Consider the following 15,961-nt stretch of genomic DNA (forward strand, 5'->3'; position numbering starts at 1 on the left):
GGGTTCCAAGAGCTTTTTAAATTATCTCATAACAACCCTATGCAATCAATACTCTTTTTACCTCCATTTTAAAGATAAGGAGATGGAAGTTTGGAGAGCTTGCATTCTTCCCTGGGGTCAACACCTACCATGTGGTAGAGCCAGGGCTGGCACTCAAAACCCTGGCTGTTTCACTCACATCCTCAAAGGACAGTCACAGGTTCTGCCAAAAAAACCTAGAAACCACTCAAGGAATTTCTACCTTGGGAATTTGTTAGTCAGGTGTTGGAAGGCTGAAAGATCTAAAAGGGGACACTGAGTAACAGATGTAATGACTACAGGAAGCAGTTGTCACCAACTGGGACATAAAGGCAATGGGCTGGTTCTTGGTGCCAAAGGAATCGACAGTCCCAGAGATGGCACTGATGACAGGCATATAACACAGGTAAAGAAGCTTGTCCCTTTTTCATCCTCAAGCCTTCCACTAGTGCCCGCTGTTGGCAGAGCCGACATGGAGTCAGCTGGCCGAGCAGAAATGTAATGTACAGACTCCCAGTTCCAAATACAGAAGGGAAGGTTTTAGAGATGAGAGGAAAAAAGGAAATGACCATACAGTGCCACCCAATAAATTTTAAAATGGCAAGCCTCACATTTTTGAGATGAGTACTTAAGAAAATGCCACTTGATTCAACTTATTTCTGGTGGAGGTTGTGCTTTCCAGGTTTTAATGAAACAAGGATGTTTGTATGCTATAAAAGTTCCATAAAACAAAGATTTTAGTTATTTTTTTACACAAGAAAAATAATTAAAAATGAATATTTACAATCCGATGGACTCCAAATTACCTGCTGTTCCATGACCACTCGTGCGATGGCAGCTTGAACAACGTTGGTGCGATCCAAGCAGTCCATGCAATTAACTCGAAAAATCCCTTCTTGCTTACATATTACCCCAGCTTGATCAACCCTTGTCAAAAACAGTATGGGATTATTTTACAATATGAAATACTTTAATACATTTTCAAAAAGCATAATTTTTTACAGTATCACAATAAGAACAGCAATGGTTATCAGTTTGCTTGAAAACTATTATACGACATATATTACTGAGTCCTTTGTAGACACTGTTGTTAATTTACACATAACTCAACAAGGAAAATATTATTCCTATTTTGAAAAAACAAACAAAACTGAGGTGAAAAAAGACTGACTTACGCCAAGTCACACAATACCAAGCAGACCAAACACAACCCCAAGTTATGCTTTTCTACACATTTAAAACCAGAAGGCACTTTCAGAGACCATCCTATCCCTCCTTTTTGACTGCAAGTAGAAATGCATCTAAACCAGCCTGGACTGACCAGTTCACTTTACCACCCAGTGAGGAGTCATGCAACATGCCTTGCTCATCTACTTTTTCTGGCCACTTCGGGCCTTAAAGTCTAATTGCAAGTTCTCTCTTGTCCTTTAAGTCAATTTCTTCTTCCTATATCTCCCTCCTGCAGTCTGAGAATCATCATCCTTCTCTGATAATTTTGAAATGCCTGGAAACTGACACCAAGTATCCTCAGCCTTCCTTCCCGTGTTAGGGACAATGAGAAAAAGAACAAAGAGTAAATGTATACCATGAAGCATTAGAAGGAAGTAAAGAATAGTCATACAGCATTTCTTTCCACTTTACCTGACTATCTGACACCTTTTCCCTGTTCAAAGCTAACATTACCTAATGACTAACATTCTCTTGAAACACAGAATAAGAATTGGGAAGCAAAACAAGAAAAACAAAAATGTTTTCTCAGCTTGCTGCTATTATTTTAACGCTTAGTGGTACTAAACAAATACACATTATTTCATAGACCAAGAGTTTTGTCAAACTGACTTCTTAGGAAATAATACCTACCAACACCACTTCATGTCAAGAATAATGTCATAAATGGCATCTGTTAGTGTTTGAACATTCTCAAACTTCATTCCTCGGCTAAAATACAAGCCAAAAAAAAAAAAAAAGAAGAAAAAGAAAAAGAAAAAAATCTTTAATAATAGTTCTTTTTTAAAACTTAAGATATGCCATTTAAGGTAGCATCTAAAAATTAAAGAAAATTATAAGTACATGCTGTTAACACTACTATAAATTCTATAGGCAATTATATAAATGTTTATAGCTAGGCAATTATATAAATGTTTATAGCTAATCTGCATTGTGGAAGAAAATATACTTAAGAATATACTGAAACGTATCAAAGGTATCAAAAGCTTCTCTCCCCACCAAAATTTCAATACCTAGGTAAATGAACCCACATTAGAGCCACAAGGATTGTGACAAGAGAACCTTGCTTTCAGAATACACAGAAGTTAAGGTTACCATCAAAATGATTAACCAATTGTTGTCTTTCCAGAACAAATTCTAGTGAAATTTATCCACAGGGAAAGAAGTATTACTAACAGAATACGAAAACAAGCCTGCAGGATGATTTTTAAGGAAAGGAACTCTATTATTTCTGCCAGGCTTAGACTCAAGCAGAAAGGAAAAGTTCCAGAAATTTCTCAACTGAATAATAAAAGGAAAAATGGACCTCTAAGTCTCCAAGTCATTTTGCATCAGAGAAACTAAATATTTTAGGAACAATTAACTTAAATTTTTGGCTAAAATAAAACCCATAAGAAAATTAAAACTAAGTAAACAAATGATATTCCTTCCCTTTCTAACAATAAGAAAATTTTCTTCCCAATGAAGAGAAACTAATGTGCCCATGGCAGCATCCACCACAGACATTGGAACTGATCAAAACTCATCTCAGGAAGCCATCTTACCAGTGCTCATGGAAGTCAAATGAAACGTAAGTGAGGTGTGAGTTGTTAAAGAGCAACACCTGCTTCAGGTAAGCGTCGCCAATAATTTTCTCTCTTCCTGCCTGGTCTACCAAGTTAATAATAACCTGTGAGAGGGAAGAAAAAAAATTCAGGTTAATCTGATGTTAGAATCATAATCTGATTTATTTGGGATTATGTTTTAGAAATATTTTATAGCCATGCTTAGAAATTAATCCACTCAAGCATCAATTTTTTCCTATAAAATTAGATTTTCATTTGTTACATTTAGGTTTATGAGAACTGCTACATCAATGAAATTAATAGCTTTTTTATACATTATACATTTACAATAACTAGAATACATAATGAAAACAAGGTCCTTTGGAATAGCAAATATTTAAAATATCCTGAATATTTTTTAAAGAAATATACAAGACCTACATACTGGACACTGTAAAATTTGCTGAAATACATAAAAGAAAATCTGAATAAATGGAGACATACTATGGTGCTAGATAGCAAGATTCAATATTGTAAAGATGTCAGGACTCCCCAGATTCATCTATATATTCAACAATCCCAATACAAAATTGATCAGGACCTTTCTACAGACTTGACAAGTTAATTCTAAAGTTCATCTGGAAGAGTAAATATATGGAAAAAAATTTGAAAGCTAATAATAATACAGGAGGACTTTTCCTACTGGAGAGCAAAACATACTCAAATCTATAGCAATTAAAACTGTGGTACCAGTGTAGAAATAGATGAATGACTCAACAGAACAGGACAGGTGGCCTAGAGACAAGCCTATGTACATCAAGAAAGCTAAGACATGATAATATCATCCTGGGAGAAACATGGACTGTTCTGTAAACGGTATTGGGAAAATATCTACATAGGGAGGACAAAAACTTACTATAGCTCCCTACATCTTATTATACACAAAATAAATTCTAGATGCAGTAGTGATTTAAATAATTTTTTCTTCAAGTTATATAAGAGCTAGGACAAAATCTGGGATGATGTTTCCATAATTGTAAGATGGGGCATGACTTTCTGGCCATACATTAAAAAAACAGAGGGCATAAAGACAAAGATGGACAAATGTGACAACGTAAAAATTTAAAACCTCTGTGCACCAAATGATAGTATAAGAAACAACAAAAGTTAGCAACAACAAAAAAAGAACTCCCTAGGGGAATATATCTGTAGCATAAAAAAACCAATAATATAAATTCAGTAAGAAAAAAATGGGTAAACGATACAGAGGATAGTTACAAGAGAAAATCCATAAATAGCCAATAAACATGAGACTACAACTTTGTTAATCAAAGAAATACAAATTTTAAAACAGAAAACTAGTTTTCACCTAAACAAGGCAAAAACTGACTACTAACTATCGACAGCACTCGTAGTCTGTGGGAAATGGGCACTAGCTCTCATGGTTGCTGACAGTGTGAACTGGTGTGATGTTTTGGGGAGCAAAAGAGTGGTAGATATCAACTTTGAATACATACAGTGTTTGATCCAGCCATTTCACTTCTAGAAACGCATTCTCTAAAGCATACAGGATACATAAATGCTGTTTTCTGGAGAATTTTTCTAATAGCAAAAACTATACCCTAAAGATCCACCAATGGAGAAATGGTTAAAAAACAGCCATGAGATATTACGTGAAAACAGTTGTAGAATAGTATATATGGTATAGGCCTCTTTTGACTTAAATTTTGAATGTGTATATATGCATGTGTCAAGATGTATTTTGCTGCAAATGACAAATCACTGACTCAAATCTCAGAACAAAAGTCTGGAGGTTGCATGGTTCCAGAACTGCTTAATTCAGTGGTTATTGGTATGAATTCTTTTCCATCCTCAGTATATGGGTCAATCCTCAGGCTGGTTCACTTATGGTCTTGACATAACTACAGCAGTTCCACATCAAATACAGACACAGCAACCACAGAGTTGGTTCCTGTATATCTTTTAATTAGAGCAGGAAATCTTCCCAGAAGACGTCCCTTCACATCCGACCTCATTGGCCAAATTGTCAATGAACATACACCAGCCCACACCTAAACCAATCACTGGCAAATGCAACAGTGGTGCCACTGTGACTGAGTCAGAGGGCAATTTTCCAGGGGATGAGGGAGGATAAGCAGACATTGGGGGGTACTGTTAGCAATGAGGAAGTCTGCTCAACACATAGGCCTATAAAGTTAATGCTCACCAACAGGTCTTGAAAGTCAACAGAAAGCAAGGATGAGGGTGACGAGGAAGTTATTGCTTCTGCTTCCTTTACACACCTCAGTACTGCTTCAGTTTTTACAGTGATTATGTGTTACATTTAAATTGTGGTTTATTCTCTGTAATGCTACTTATAATTGCGCACGTTGCTAATACATGAATTTACAGACATTGTAAAAAACTGAAATGTGGATAAAGGTCAAATCCAAGCATAACCAGTCCCACAGCCTTTCCGGGAGGTAACCCCTGATAACAGTTTGATGTGTGCCCTTTCAGTCCACATAAATGTATTCCCATATCGACGTGCAGGCCATATACATGTGAGAACATACATACATGGAAGAAAATCACATACACGCGTGTGTGTATTTATACATGACACAATTCTGCTTTGTGGGTTTTTAGAGGTACCATGTCACACGCTATTCCAGTTTCCTCCCTCCATTATGTGATTTTAAGCTCCTGCCATGTGAGCACACACAGATCTATCTGCCTTATCAATTTGAAGCATTTGTATTTAACACTGTAGATGTGCTGTACTTTATCTACCCGGTGACCTCCTGATGAACAGTTAGGGTGTTTTTGTGCTGCAATTTCTTGAACATGACTCCTTGAATAAACACGTTTCTGCCAGGGAGATTTAGAAAGTTTTATATTAGAGTCCAGTTGCCCCACATCTTTGACAAAACTGGGTAGTTCCCATCTTTTTATTTTAGCCATTCTGGCGTGTGTGTGTGTGTGTGTGTGTGTGTGTGTCTGTGTGTGTGTTGGTTTTAGTTTGCATTTTCCTGATGATTAATGAAGTGGAGCAGCTTTTCACGTGTTGATTGGCCTTTTGGATATCCGCTTTTATGAAGAGTATGCTCAAGTCTGCTCAAGTTTTCTTTTGGGTTGTACATCTTTTTTTATGGATTTATAAGAGTTTTTTTTATATACTTTAAATATGAGTCCTTTGTCATACATATCTTCTCCCAGTTTGGGAATTGCCTTTCCATTCTCTTAACAGTACCTTTTAATAATCAGAAGTTATTTTAGTAAAGTCAAATTTTATCAATTTTATCAAATTTTTTATCAATTTTTCATTATAGTTGGTGCTTTTAAAGTCCTATTTCATTTTCATAGTTTTAATAAATACTATCTAAAACGTGTAATATTTTAATAATTATGATAAAGTTTTTATAAATAAATGATAAAGACTTAATAAAAATAGAAAATTTTCTAAAGTCAATTTTATCAACTTTTTTTCATTATGGTTAGTGCTTTTTAAGCCCTGTTTAAGACCCACGGTCAAAAAGATGTTCTATATGTTCCTCTAAAAGGTTTTTGTTTAACTTTACATATTTAGAGCCATACCCATCTGGAACTAATTTTTTTATGTGGTAGGTAGGATAGATATCAAAAAGCAAAATTACTGGGTTAACAGTATAAGCATATTTTATTTTGATTGACAATACCATTCAAAATGGCTGTACCAACTTATGCTCCCTCTAGCAGTGTGTAAGAGTTCTCATTTTCCCACATACCTATCTTTATCTCTCCTTATCAAATTTTATAGTTTTTATTCAATCTTAGGATTTACTTTTTATTTCCCTGCTGGGATTTTCTTTGGGATTGCACAAAATTTATATATTAATTTTGGATGTACTGAAATGTATTCAATATTGAATCTTTTCTTTCAGGAACATAGTTTTTTCTCTCCATTTATTCAGATGTTCTTTTACATTCTTCATTAATTCTCACCCCTGCCCTGCCTCCCTGGTATCTTTTTTTGTGTATTTCTTAGATTTTAGGTTATTTCTTCCTACTTTATTTTTGCTGCTGTTAGAAAATGCATCCCATGGTATTCCACATTCATGGGATGGATAAGAGAGTCACTGACTATATTAATCTTGTATATGAAATCCAGTCATCTTATTGAACTTGTATTTCACCGAACAATTTTCAATTGATTTTGGCTTATACGATCACATTTTTACCTGAGTATAAGAATACATACGAAAGGTGGGCACAGAAAAAAAGATATTGAAAAATACATATCAAATTGTGATCTGCAAGAGGTGGAGCTATATGGTGGTGCTGAAAGATGCCTTTCATTTCTTACTCTAGAAACTTCTCAGATTGCAATAATTCACAGTAAACTAGTCTCTTCTCTAAAAATGGAGTAAAGTAGCTGACAACGACATTTCTTTAAAAATATTAATACTCGTAGCTTATATGTGTTCTTTAACTTCATGACAAATGCAATTTTGCTTAATTATGAATTGTTATTTTCATGAAATTTAAAGAAACAGATATACAATCATTTCTAAATATGAAAGAACATTTTACTACTACAGATCAAAGCCCACCTGTTTTTTGTAAATTTTCAGTTGTTCTTCGAAATGGGCACTGAAATAGGCAACAGTTTCCTTTTCACCTACAAAGAAGTGATACAAAATCTATTTTTCCTTCCCATGTTTAACACAGAAATTAGTGTCTATTCCATTTTTACTCTTATTTTTAAGTAAATTATTGAAAGCCCAAATATAACTAAGATTTTCTAAAACCAGTATTTTAAAATGAAATGCTAAGCCAAAGATCTCTAATTTTTTTTCCCCAGTAAGACTAAATTGAAACATAAAGTGCAAATTGTGAAATTATAACATTTATTATTTGTATAGCCAGCCTACTATCAGGAACGGTTTCATGTGGTTAATATCAAGGATATTAAAAACAAGTTGTACTGAATCCTCAAAAATACAAATTAAGTTTTGAGAAAAAAAGTGTTCTGTAAACAATTTTTAAAATCAACCTCATTCAGTAATCTAAGTAGACTGACATGACTTAGCTTTTCCAGTGCTAAAGTTAAAATACTGGAAGAAATTAAATCTTCAATATTTAAAACAACAACAACAAACCTTTTGCAGTGAGATATTTTCTTGTAGACCATCTTGTTAAGATATTTCCTGCTTTTACAAATATTGGATACATTTGCCCTTTTCCAAAATTAAACATCCAATAAAGTATTTTTCAAAGAAACAGTAATTAAAACTCTGAAATGAGCTGTTTTGCTGTATTGCTGGGGAATTTTTTTATTGCTAAATTACTTAAATTATCAATAACCATTATTACTCGTGTTTATTATGCCACTGTCCATTAAATTTCACTGTATGGGTTATTGTTTTGAATGAAGTATCTGGCAAAGCAAATCCAAATCTACAAAGTATCTCATATTTAAAGGAAACATTCTGTCTGAAATCATCATTTGCAAACCAAATAACTGACATGCTTACTTTTGTCCAGCCGAGGTCTTGGATTATATCGATACCCAACCTGGCTCCAAAAGACAGGCACAGAGCCTCGAGTTTGAATAAATGACAAGGTATGATTATGAACATGAATTAACTGCTCAGTCTCCACATAATTTGCAACATTTCCATTTTTATCCACCCCTCTTCTTTTATACCGCATCCCTAAAAGAAAATTAAAACAGAAAACAGCAACACTTTAGAAAAATTATTTAGTGTAATTAGATGATGCTTCTTAACCAAATCTATGTCTTTCAGGATTGCCTTGGGGATCTAATGTGCAACTACCAGGCAGAACTGTATCAACTTACCCAAAATCATAACTGTCTGCATCATTGTTTTTTAAAAGTTGAAGGTAAGATAGCTCTTGTGAACTGAAAGAAAAGGGTTTTCCCAAAGGTGCTAGCACTCAGAAAGGATTTATTACTGTGATACAGGCTGTCAGTGGTAACGATGGCATTTTGAAAGCACATCCCAAGTGACTTTCTTGTCTTCTCCATATATATATACACCACGTTTCTTTCTCCTTTTGTTAACTCTCCCCCATTTGCCTCTCTCCAGTAATTGATCTTCAATCACATCACAGAGTCACTGAGCACTTTGAAACCAACTGTGTTTCCAAATCCATATGGTCATCAGCATTTCAACACTCCTGCCGATTTTTCATTCTCACCTGGATTTGATTTGCAGGCTAGTACAGCCCTCTACTCACCTGCTCTGTGCCTACTGCGGCGTGAAATGAGAGCCACTAAAAATCGTGGGTGAATGTCATCTACACAGGTGGACTCCCGAGGCGGGGTCTCTGGGCTGCTTTTCTCATCATCAGATGATTCGTTATAATTCACCACAAGTTCTTCAATCTGCACAAAACCTTGGATAATGGGAATAATCCAGAAGTCCACATCCGGGGTCTGAAAACAACAAGAACCTCATGTTGTTTCTATCTGTACAGCCCTGCTACTTTCTTAAACCCAAACAGTAGTTAGCGCGTATTTGTCAGTTTATCAGAACCAGAAACCTTCCATTCTTTTTTTTAAAATTAAATTTTATTGGGGTGACAATGGTTAGGAAAGTTACATAGGTTTCAGGTGTACAATTCTGTAATACACCATCTATATCTCACATTGTGTGTTCACCACCCAGTCAGTTCTCCATCCGTCACCACATATATGATTCGAAACCTTCCATTCATTAACCATATTTTCTGCTTACTAGAGAACACTAAGGAATAGAGGAAAGAAGAGGGGTGGAGCAGAGAGGCTTTCCTTTTCTTTATAAAGGTCATTCAAAAGAGAACTGCCTGAGAGGGACCAGAGAACAAGAGCCAGACATCCGGGGTACAAATTCAAGCCCCACCACTTACTAACTCACCTGGGTGAATCAATGAACCTCACTCACCAAGGCCTGCATGTTCTGCTTCAAGAAATAGGAAAAACTACTACCACATAGGTTGTTGTGAAGATTAAATGAGTAAAATGTACAAAGTGTTTAGCACAGAGCCTGCCTTATAGTAACTATTTAATAGATGTTGTGATTATGATTATACCTGTTGGTATAGGAAAAAAAATCTTAAAAGTCTGATTTTACAATTCCCAATTGTATTAATCATTTAATAAAATATAGTAACTCTAATCACTTCATTATGAAACAGAGGTCTACTCTATTTTCTAGAAAAATTTGCCTTACCAAGCTAAAATCCAAGTAGTAAATGAAGCAAAAAAAAAAAAAAAATCTTTTCCATAAATATCTTATTTTAAAAAGTCATCTAACATAATTAGGAGAGTGTTGATTAAAGTTAGAGATTTCCTCTCCTGTGTCTTCAGACTAAGAATACTCAGTTTTCTCAGATGACTGTATACAGATGCAGTACAGGATGAAAAGCACTCCAGACAGTTGTTCTCAGTCCCCCATTTCTCTCCTATTTCCAGAACTCTCTGTAGCCCTAATTTCAGCATCAACTTTATATCCTTCTTCCTCCATAACCATATACTCCAGATCCCATCACACAGACTTGTCTTATATTATCAAGCCTGCAGATAGGATCTTAGGGAGGTGGGTCGAGCTGAAAATAGGAAGGGCTCTACCGGCATTATTCTTATTACTATTCCCGTTACTTGTATTTTTGTTCTAGCAATGAAGGCAAAACTCTTGACAGGAACAGAGAAATGTATGTTGCCAATGCCACCTTTATTGCAAGTCATCAGTTTTAAATGGTAATGCAAAGTGTCTGACAAAAACTCTGCAAAAACATATTAGAACGCAACATGTCAGCAGACAGGACAAATATTTATCATATTAATAGACAGCCTTATTGTTATCCCCAATCACAGAGATTTGGTGGTCAGTTTCAGCATCATAAAGAGAGGTGAGAACATTTTCATGCCTCATTCTCGATAGAGGCACGATAGATATCTAGTGGTAGGCACCACTAGATAATCAAAATCACCTATATTAACCACCACCAAGGGGGAGAAATAGAAAGTAGAAAAAAGTTTGAAATTTGCGAAAGGTTAAGAGAAAGATAGTATGTGACCCTATTCAGCCATTCGCTCACTTTGTATCCAAAACAGTACCCTGGCACACAGCAGGCCTTCCACAAACATTTGTTGATAGACTAAATTAATAAATTAATTGTCCTTGGACAGTCATAACTCTCTGACATATGTGACAGAGTAAAGAAGAAAGTAACCATCAAAACAAAACGAATCTCATGCAATAGTCTCATCATATTCCACCTTTCCTGATTCAAACCCTGGCAGTACTGGAATGTCCTTAGAGCTTTCTCGACTCCAATCCCAGGCGAGGAAACAGGAAAGTTAAATGACGGTATCCTTAAGGGAAAACTGCTTCAGCATCTCCAGTGGGTAAACAAAACCCCTCTCGGATAGGAACTCTGTGGACATTACTTCCCAGCCTTAGATCACTACTGTCGGAGGGGATCCTGCTAAAAAGATGGCCTGTGGCTATGCAGTGGAACGGTGACCTGCCTTAAAACAATGCCCCGGCTTTCCCTAGCTAAACAATTCCCCTGCTAATTTCATTTCCATGAAAGCATTCCAGTAAGATTTTAAATTTATTTTAAAATATTTGCTTAACAACTATAACTACCTTAGGATATTTTAGAAACAACTACTCACACCAATCTCAGTAAGATCTTGTATCATATATTTATTCCAAAAAAATCGGTCGTCAACCTAGAAAAGGTAGAGAACAGACAGTTCAGAAACAGGTGGTTTCAGTTTTTCTGTAAAGCCCAAAGCGTCCATAAATCCTGCTCCGAGCCGTGAGAGTACCTTCTGCCAGAGGGGCCGGGGGTCGCTCTCCCTAGTGCTTTGCCTCTGCACCGAATTCGTCAGGTCATAGGTCAAGCTATAGTAAAAGGATTCCGAGTCCATAAACATTTTCAATAACTCCTCAAGTAATCTCCTCTCCAACTTCTCCTTTTCTTTACTTTCCTTAACCTGTAAGAAATGAATCTACTATCATTGCAGGAATTAAATGCAAAGCATGATGTGGCTAAGACAAACCTTCCTAGGAAAGGAAGAAAAATCATCCCAAAGACAGGCAGAGACAGTGCTGGAGTATGACGAGCGGCTTGAAATGGCAGCAAAATGACCCCTCAATTTAAGACTTATCAAAGGGATGCCCGGCCCGTATCAGTCAAACTCTTACTTTCTTTTTATTAGGAGCAGACACATTGGATTTAATATGTGTAAAGGTCTTCAGCAGAAACTTTGAGTCATCGGGAGATGGTATAATCTTCTCTGGTTTGTTAATTCCAAAGTGATGCTTCTTACAAAGCTAAATGATTAGGGAGAGAAAGAGAATTCATTATTATTAATATCTACTTGTTAAATGTTCACACCCAAGTGCAGAAGTGACTGCTACCACTCATGCACTGCGGTTAAAAGTGAACCTCAAGAGTCAGTAAAATGACCAAGTAGACAACTGATATTGGGAAACACAGCTGTGCATTTAGTGAAAGCTACAGTAGAGGAAAAGCAAAGAATACAGGACAGGATATTCTTAGAATTTAGGGGTGGAAAATTCAGATTAGGATTGTAATTATAGTAAATTCTGACCTAATATAGTGGAAGAGTAAAATGTTCCAGTTGAGGTTTATTAATACCTTAAAAATTGGCATCTAGGGGCAGCTGGATGGCTCAGTTGGTTGGAGCGCAGAGCTCTCAACAACAAGGTTGCCAGTTGAATTCCCACATGGGATGGTGGGCTGTGCCCCCTGCAACTAAAGATTGAAAACGGCAACTGGACTTGGAGCTGAGCTGCGCCCTCCACAACTAGATTGAAGGACAACGACTTGGAGCTGATGGGCCCTGGAGAAACACACTGCCCCCCAATATTCCCCAATAAAAATTTTAAAAAATCTTGGCATCTAAAGTTAAAAATATTGCAAAATATACCCTTGCTATGCTTCAGGGGCATTACTTTACAGCTATGCGAGCTAAATATTCATTCATGCTAGTTAATTGAGTGTTTTGGTTTAGAAGATGTCAAGATTCTATTGGGAATCTTAAAAACCACTCCCTCTCCTCCTACCCTCACACACACTAATGAAATCAACATAAAAACATACTGTTTGGGTCCAGAGATTAGTTAAATTTGAAGAAGCAGTAAGTAGAGGCTGCAGGAAATGTGCAGTCCAACTGACCAAGGTGAGGACGAGGATGGGAACATGTCAAGACCAGAGAAGGGCACAGAAGCTCTGACGACAACTATCCAGTTAACGTCAAGGGTTTTACCTATAATTTCATGTGATTTAACACACGAAGTGAATATTCAGAAAGGCACAGAATTCTACGAATCAGATCCAGCCTGTTCCATTTTTTCAACACACCAGTTTTATTCCTACACCAAGTGGTAGACTTTTGTTAAGAGCTAATAGTTATAAACGCTTATTAGGGTATTACAAAATAACTACTAGTAGAGATAAAGGATGAAAAAAAAACATAATGAAGAGAACAAAAGTTAGTTCAAGCTCCGATTATAAAATTTTTTTAAAAGGGGCGATTATAAAATTTTTTTAAAAGAGGGGAACACACCTATTTTATCAAATTTGAAAATGAACAATTTTATTTGTCAATTATACCTCAAAAAAACTGGAAGAAAAATTAGAAGTGGAGACGATAACTGGACCAAGACTTCAGATGTAATGGAATCTTATGAATTTTATGCCTTTTCAAAATTAAAGCTATCAAAAACTCCCTTCGCATGGGTTTCACAACAGGACCACAGCTTTACACTGCTCCTGCCTCAGCATCAAGACGAGGTACTGAATGATGAGGTAGAAAAGACTGATAGTCCTACTGCCACACTGAGCTAACTTCTGCTCCAATAAGCAAAACGAACAAATCCTTGAGTTGATGGGGAAGGAGAGACGCACCAACTTCTCCTCGCGCCTCTTTTCTGCTGGATCATTCCATCAATGCACAAACATACTGATCTGTGTCTCTTCTAACACCTTCACTTGCAGTCTCTTCCCTGCCAGCTACTGTCCTACTTCTTTGCACTCCTCACTGCCTCCCGCTCTTCTTCTCCCATCTCTTCCCACAGCCCACTCCAGTGTGGCTTTGGTCCCACACCACTCCACCTAAACTGCATCTTCGCATGACCAGTGACCCCACTTGACTAAGCCCCATGGAATTCTTGGTCCTTATCTTACCCGCTCAGTCATTTTGACACTTCTCCACTCCCTCACCCTCTTTGATAACCTGTCTTCTCTTGGCTTCCACTGGTTGCTGTTTATGTTTTACTGGTTCCTTTGCAGCCATTTGACTTAATGTCTCAGCACCCCAAGGGTCAGTCCCCGACCCCCTTCTCTATTCTGCATTCATTCCTTCAGTGATTTCATCCAGTCTCATGGATTCAAATACCATCTATCTCCCAAATGTGTATTTCCAGCCGAGCTCTCTCCCAAAATTCTAGCCTCACAAACCCCAACATTAACACTGGGACTTCCACCAGGAATCTCAAACGCAGCATGTCCAGAACGACCCCTCGTCTTGCGTCCACTGCCTTCACTTCCTGCTACTCTCTTCCCCTCTCTCCCCTCCATCCACAGCGGCCTTTTTGCTGTTCCTTGATCTGTCAGGAACGCTTCCATCCCAGGGCTCTGCTCCAGTTGTCCTCTCCGCCCAGATGTCTTACCACAAGCTCCACCCGGGCGTCCGCCCATCATTTCCCGTAGCATTTATCACCTTTTGACACACAACAGAATTACTATGTTGATGTTTATTGCCTCCTCTCCTCCCGCCCCACACACACATTGTAGTAAAAACTCCATAATAGCAGGCCTCTGTGTTCTGTTGACTCATATGTCCAGTGTCTTACCAGGATCAGGCATACGAGGTCTCAATAAATATTTGTTAAGTAAATGAATGGGCTTTGATACTGCGAACACAAGTGGTAACCTCCAGATATACACATGGGCATGTACGTAGTCCTGGGAAAATCACCACTCCTCTTCCTCTGTGAACATACAACACACACCCACCCTCCTTGGTGTAGAAACACTAAGGCAGCAGAGGAACTGTTTTTAAAACATAACCTCCCTGTTCATTCCCTGTTGCTGCCTCTGCTGCTTGTGGCACTGAGCAATTGTTGGTTAGCAATTTTTAATAGAATGTCAGTAATTATCTAGTCAAATTAATAATACTTTCTTTAAAAACATCTGAAAACATGCCCCCAAACCTAGTCACAGATCGCTGCAACTTTAATATTCAACACAGGATATTATGCATCCGTCAGACATAGTAATCCTTAAGAGCCTTCAGGCCAGCAACTTTACCCCAGGAATATATAGAGATGATTCTAAAGATCTAGCTATTTAAAATAATCGTGTGGCAGGACACCTAGTCCACACCCACACTTTCCTCGCTCTCAGAAGGACGGGAGTCGTTCTTTCCCATCAAGGCCAGTTTCCTGCTGCGTCTTCCCTGGGCTTTGCCCTGTCATGCACCCCCCACACCCCCGTTCAATTCAGATCCTCTCTCTCTTTCCTACCACCTTTTAACATTGTTCACGTTTACCAGGATCTTTTTTTTCCTACCACCTTTTAACATTGTTCACGTTTACCAGGATCTTTTTTTAATCCATTCCTCAACTGTGGAATCCCCTCTGTGAGCCAGCAGGGTACAAACAGTGTCACACTCACTGAAACAGGACCACAGCCTTATTGGGGTAGGTCAGAGTGAAGGTCCCCTGAAACTGCTCAGGCAGAGTAAAACAAGGACCTCCTCACTCTGAAAAGGACAAACCTTCTCTCTGTCTAAGAATGGGACACTAATGATCACTTCCTGCCTTGCCCATGACACCAATCTCTCTGGGTTTTTCCCACCTCTGACTGTTCCTTCTTAGTCTCCTTTGTTAGTGTCTCTTTTTGTTTCTAAAGAGGATGGTGGTTCCCAATGTTCTATCCTTAGCTCTCTTCCTGTTCAAGTTCTGTCTAGAAAATTCCATCTGCTTTCCTCGTTTTAGCTACCCCTGTTTAACTCCACATTTCTAACTCCGCTCTTTTGCTCTGAGCTCAAGAACCAAAAATATAACATCTCCCTGCTATTGACACACCAGTCCCTCAAACTCAGCCTCTGAAAAACTGATCAACACCTGTTTCCCAAGTCTTGC

At 37.5% G+C, this 15,961-nt stretch overlaps 1 protein-coding gene across 3 annotated transcripts in view; it reads right to left on the minus strand.

Moving 5' to 3' along the window:
• Positions 1–15,961, minus strand: part of INPP5F (inositol polyphosphate-5-phosphatase F) — a 76,606-nt gene that overhangs the window by 19,745 nt on the left and 40,900 nt on the right. Inside the window, exons 4-12 of one of the 3 annotated variants that reach the window (XM_033130655.1) lie at positions 11,993–12,121; positions 11,614–11,796; positions 11,458–11,514; positions 9,033–9,231; positions 8,306–8,485; positions 7,382–7,449; positions 2,790–2,914; positions 1,879–1,956; positions 825–945 (exon numbers count right to left, since the gene is read on the minus strand). In XM_033130655.1, the coding sequence (XP_032986546.1) occupies positions 825–945; positions 1,879–1,956; positions 2,790–2,914; positions 7,382–7,449; positions 8,306–8,485; positions 9,033–9,231; positions 11,458–11,514; positions 11,614–11,796; positions 11,993–12,121 (1,140 nt within the window). The remainder of the gene's footprint in view (positions 1–824; positions 946–1,878; positions 1,957–2,789; positions 2,915–7,381; positions 7,450–8,305; positions 8,486–9,032; positions 9,232–11,457; positions 11,515–11,613; positions 11,797–11,992; positions 12,122–15,961) is intronic. The other 2 variants (XM_033130656.1, XM_033130658.1) reach the window with 2 other exon arrangements.

Source organism: Rhinolophus ferrumequinum, chromosome 16 (genome assembly GCF_004115265.2).
Source record: "Rhinolophus ferrumequinum isolate MPI-CBG mRhiFer1 chromosome 16, mRhiFer1_v1.p, whole genome shotgun sequence".
In the NCBI taxonomy this organism is placed as follows: domain Eukaryota; kingdom Metazoa; phylum Chordata; class Mammalia; order Chiroptera; family Rhinolophidae; genus Rhinolophus; species Rhinolophus ferrumequinum.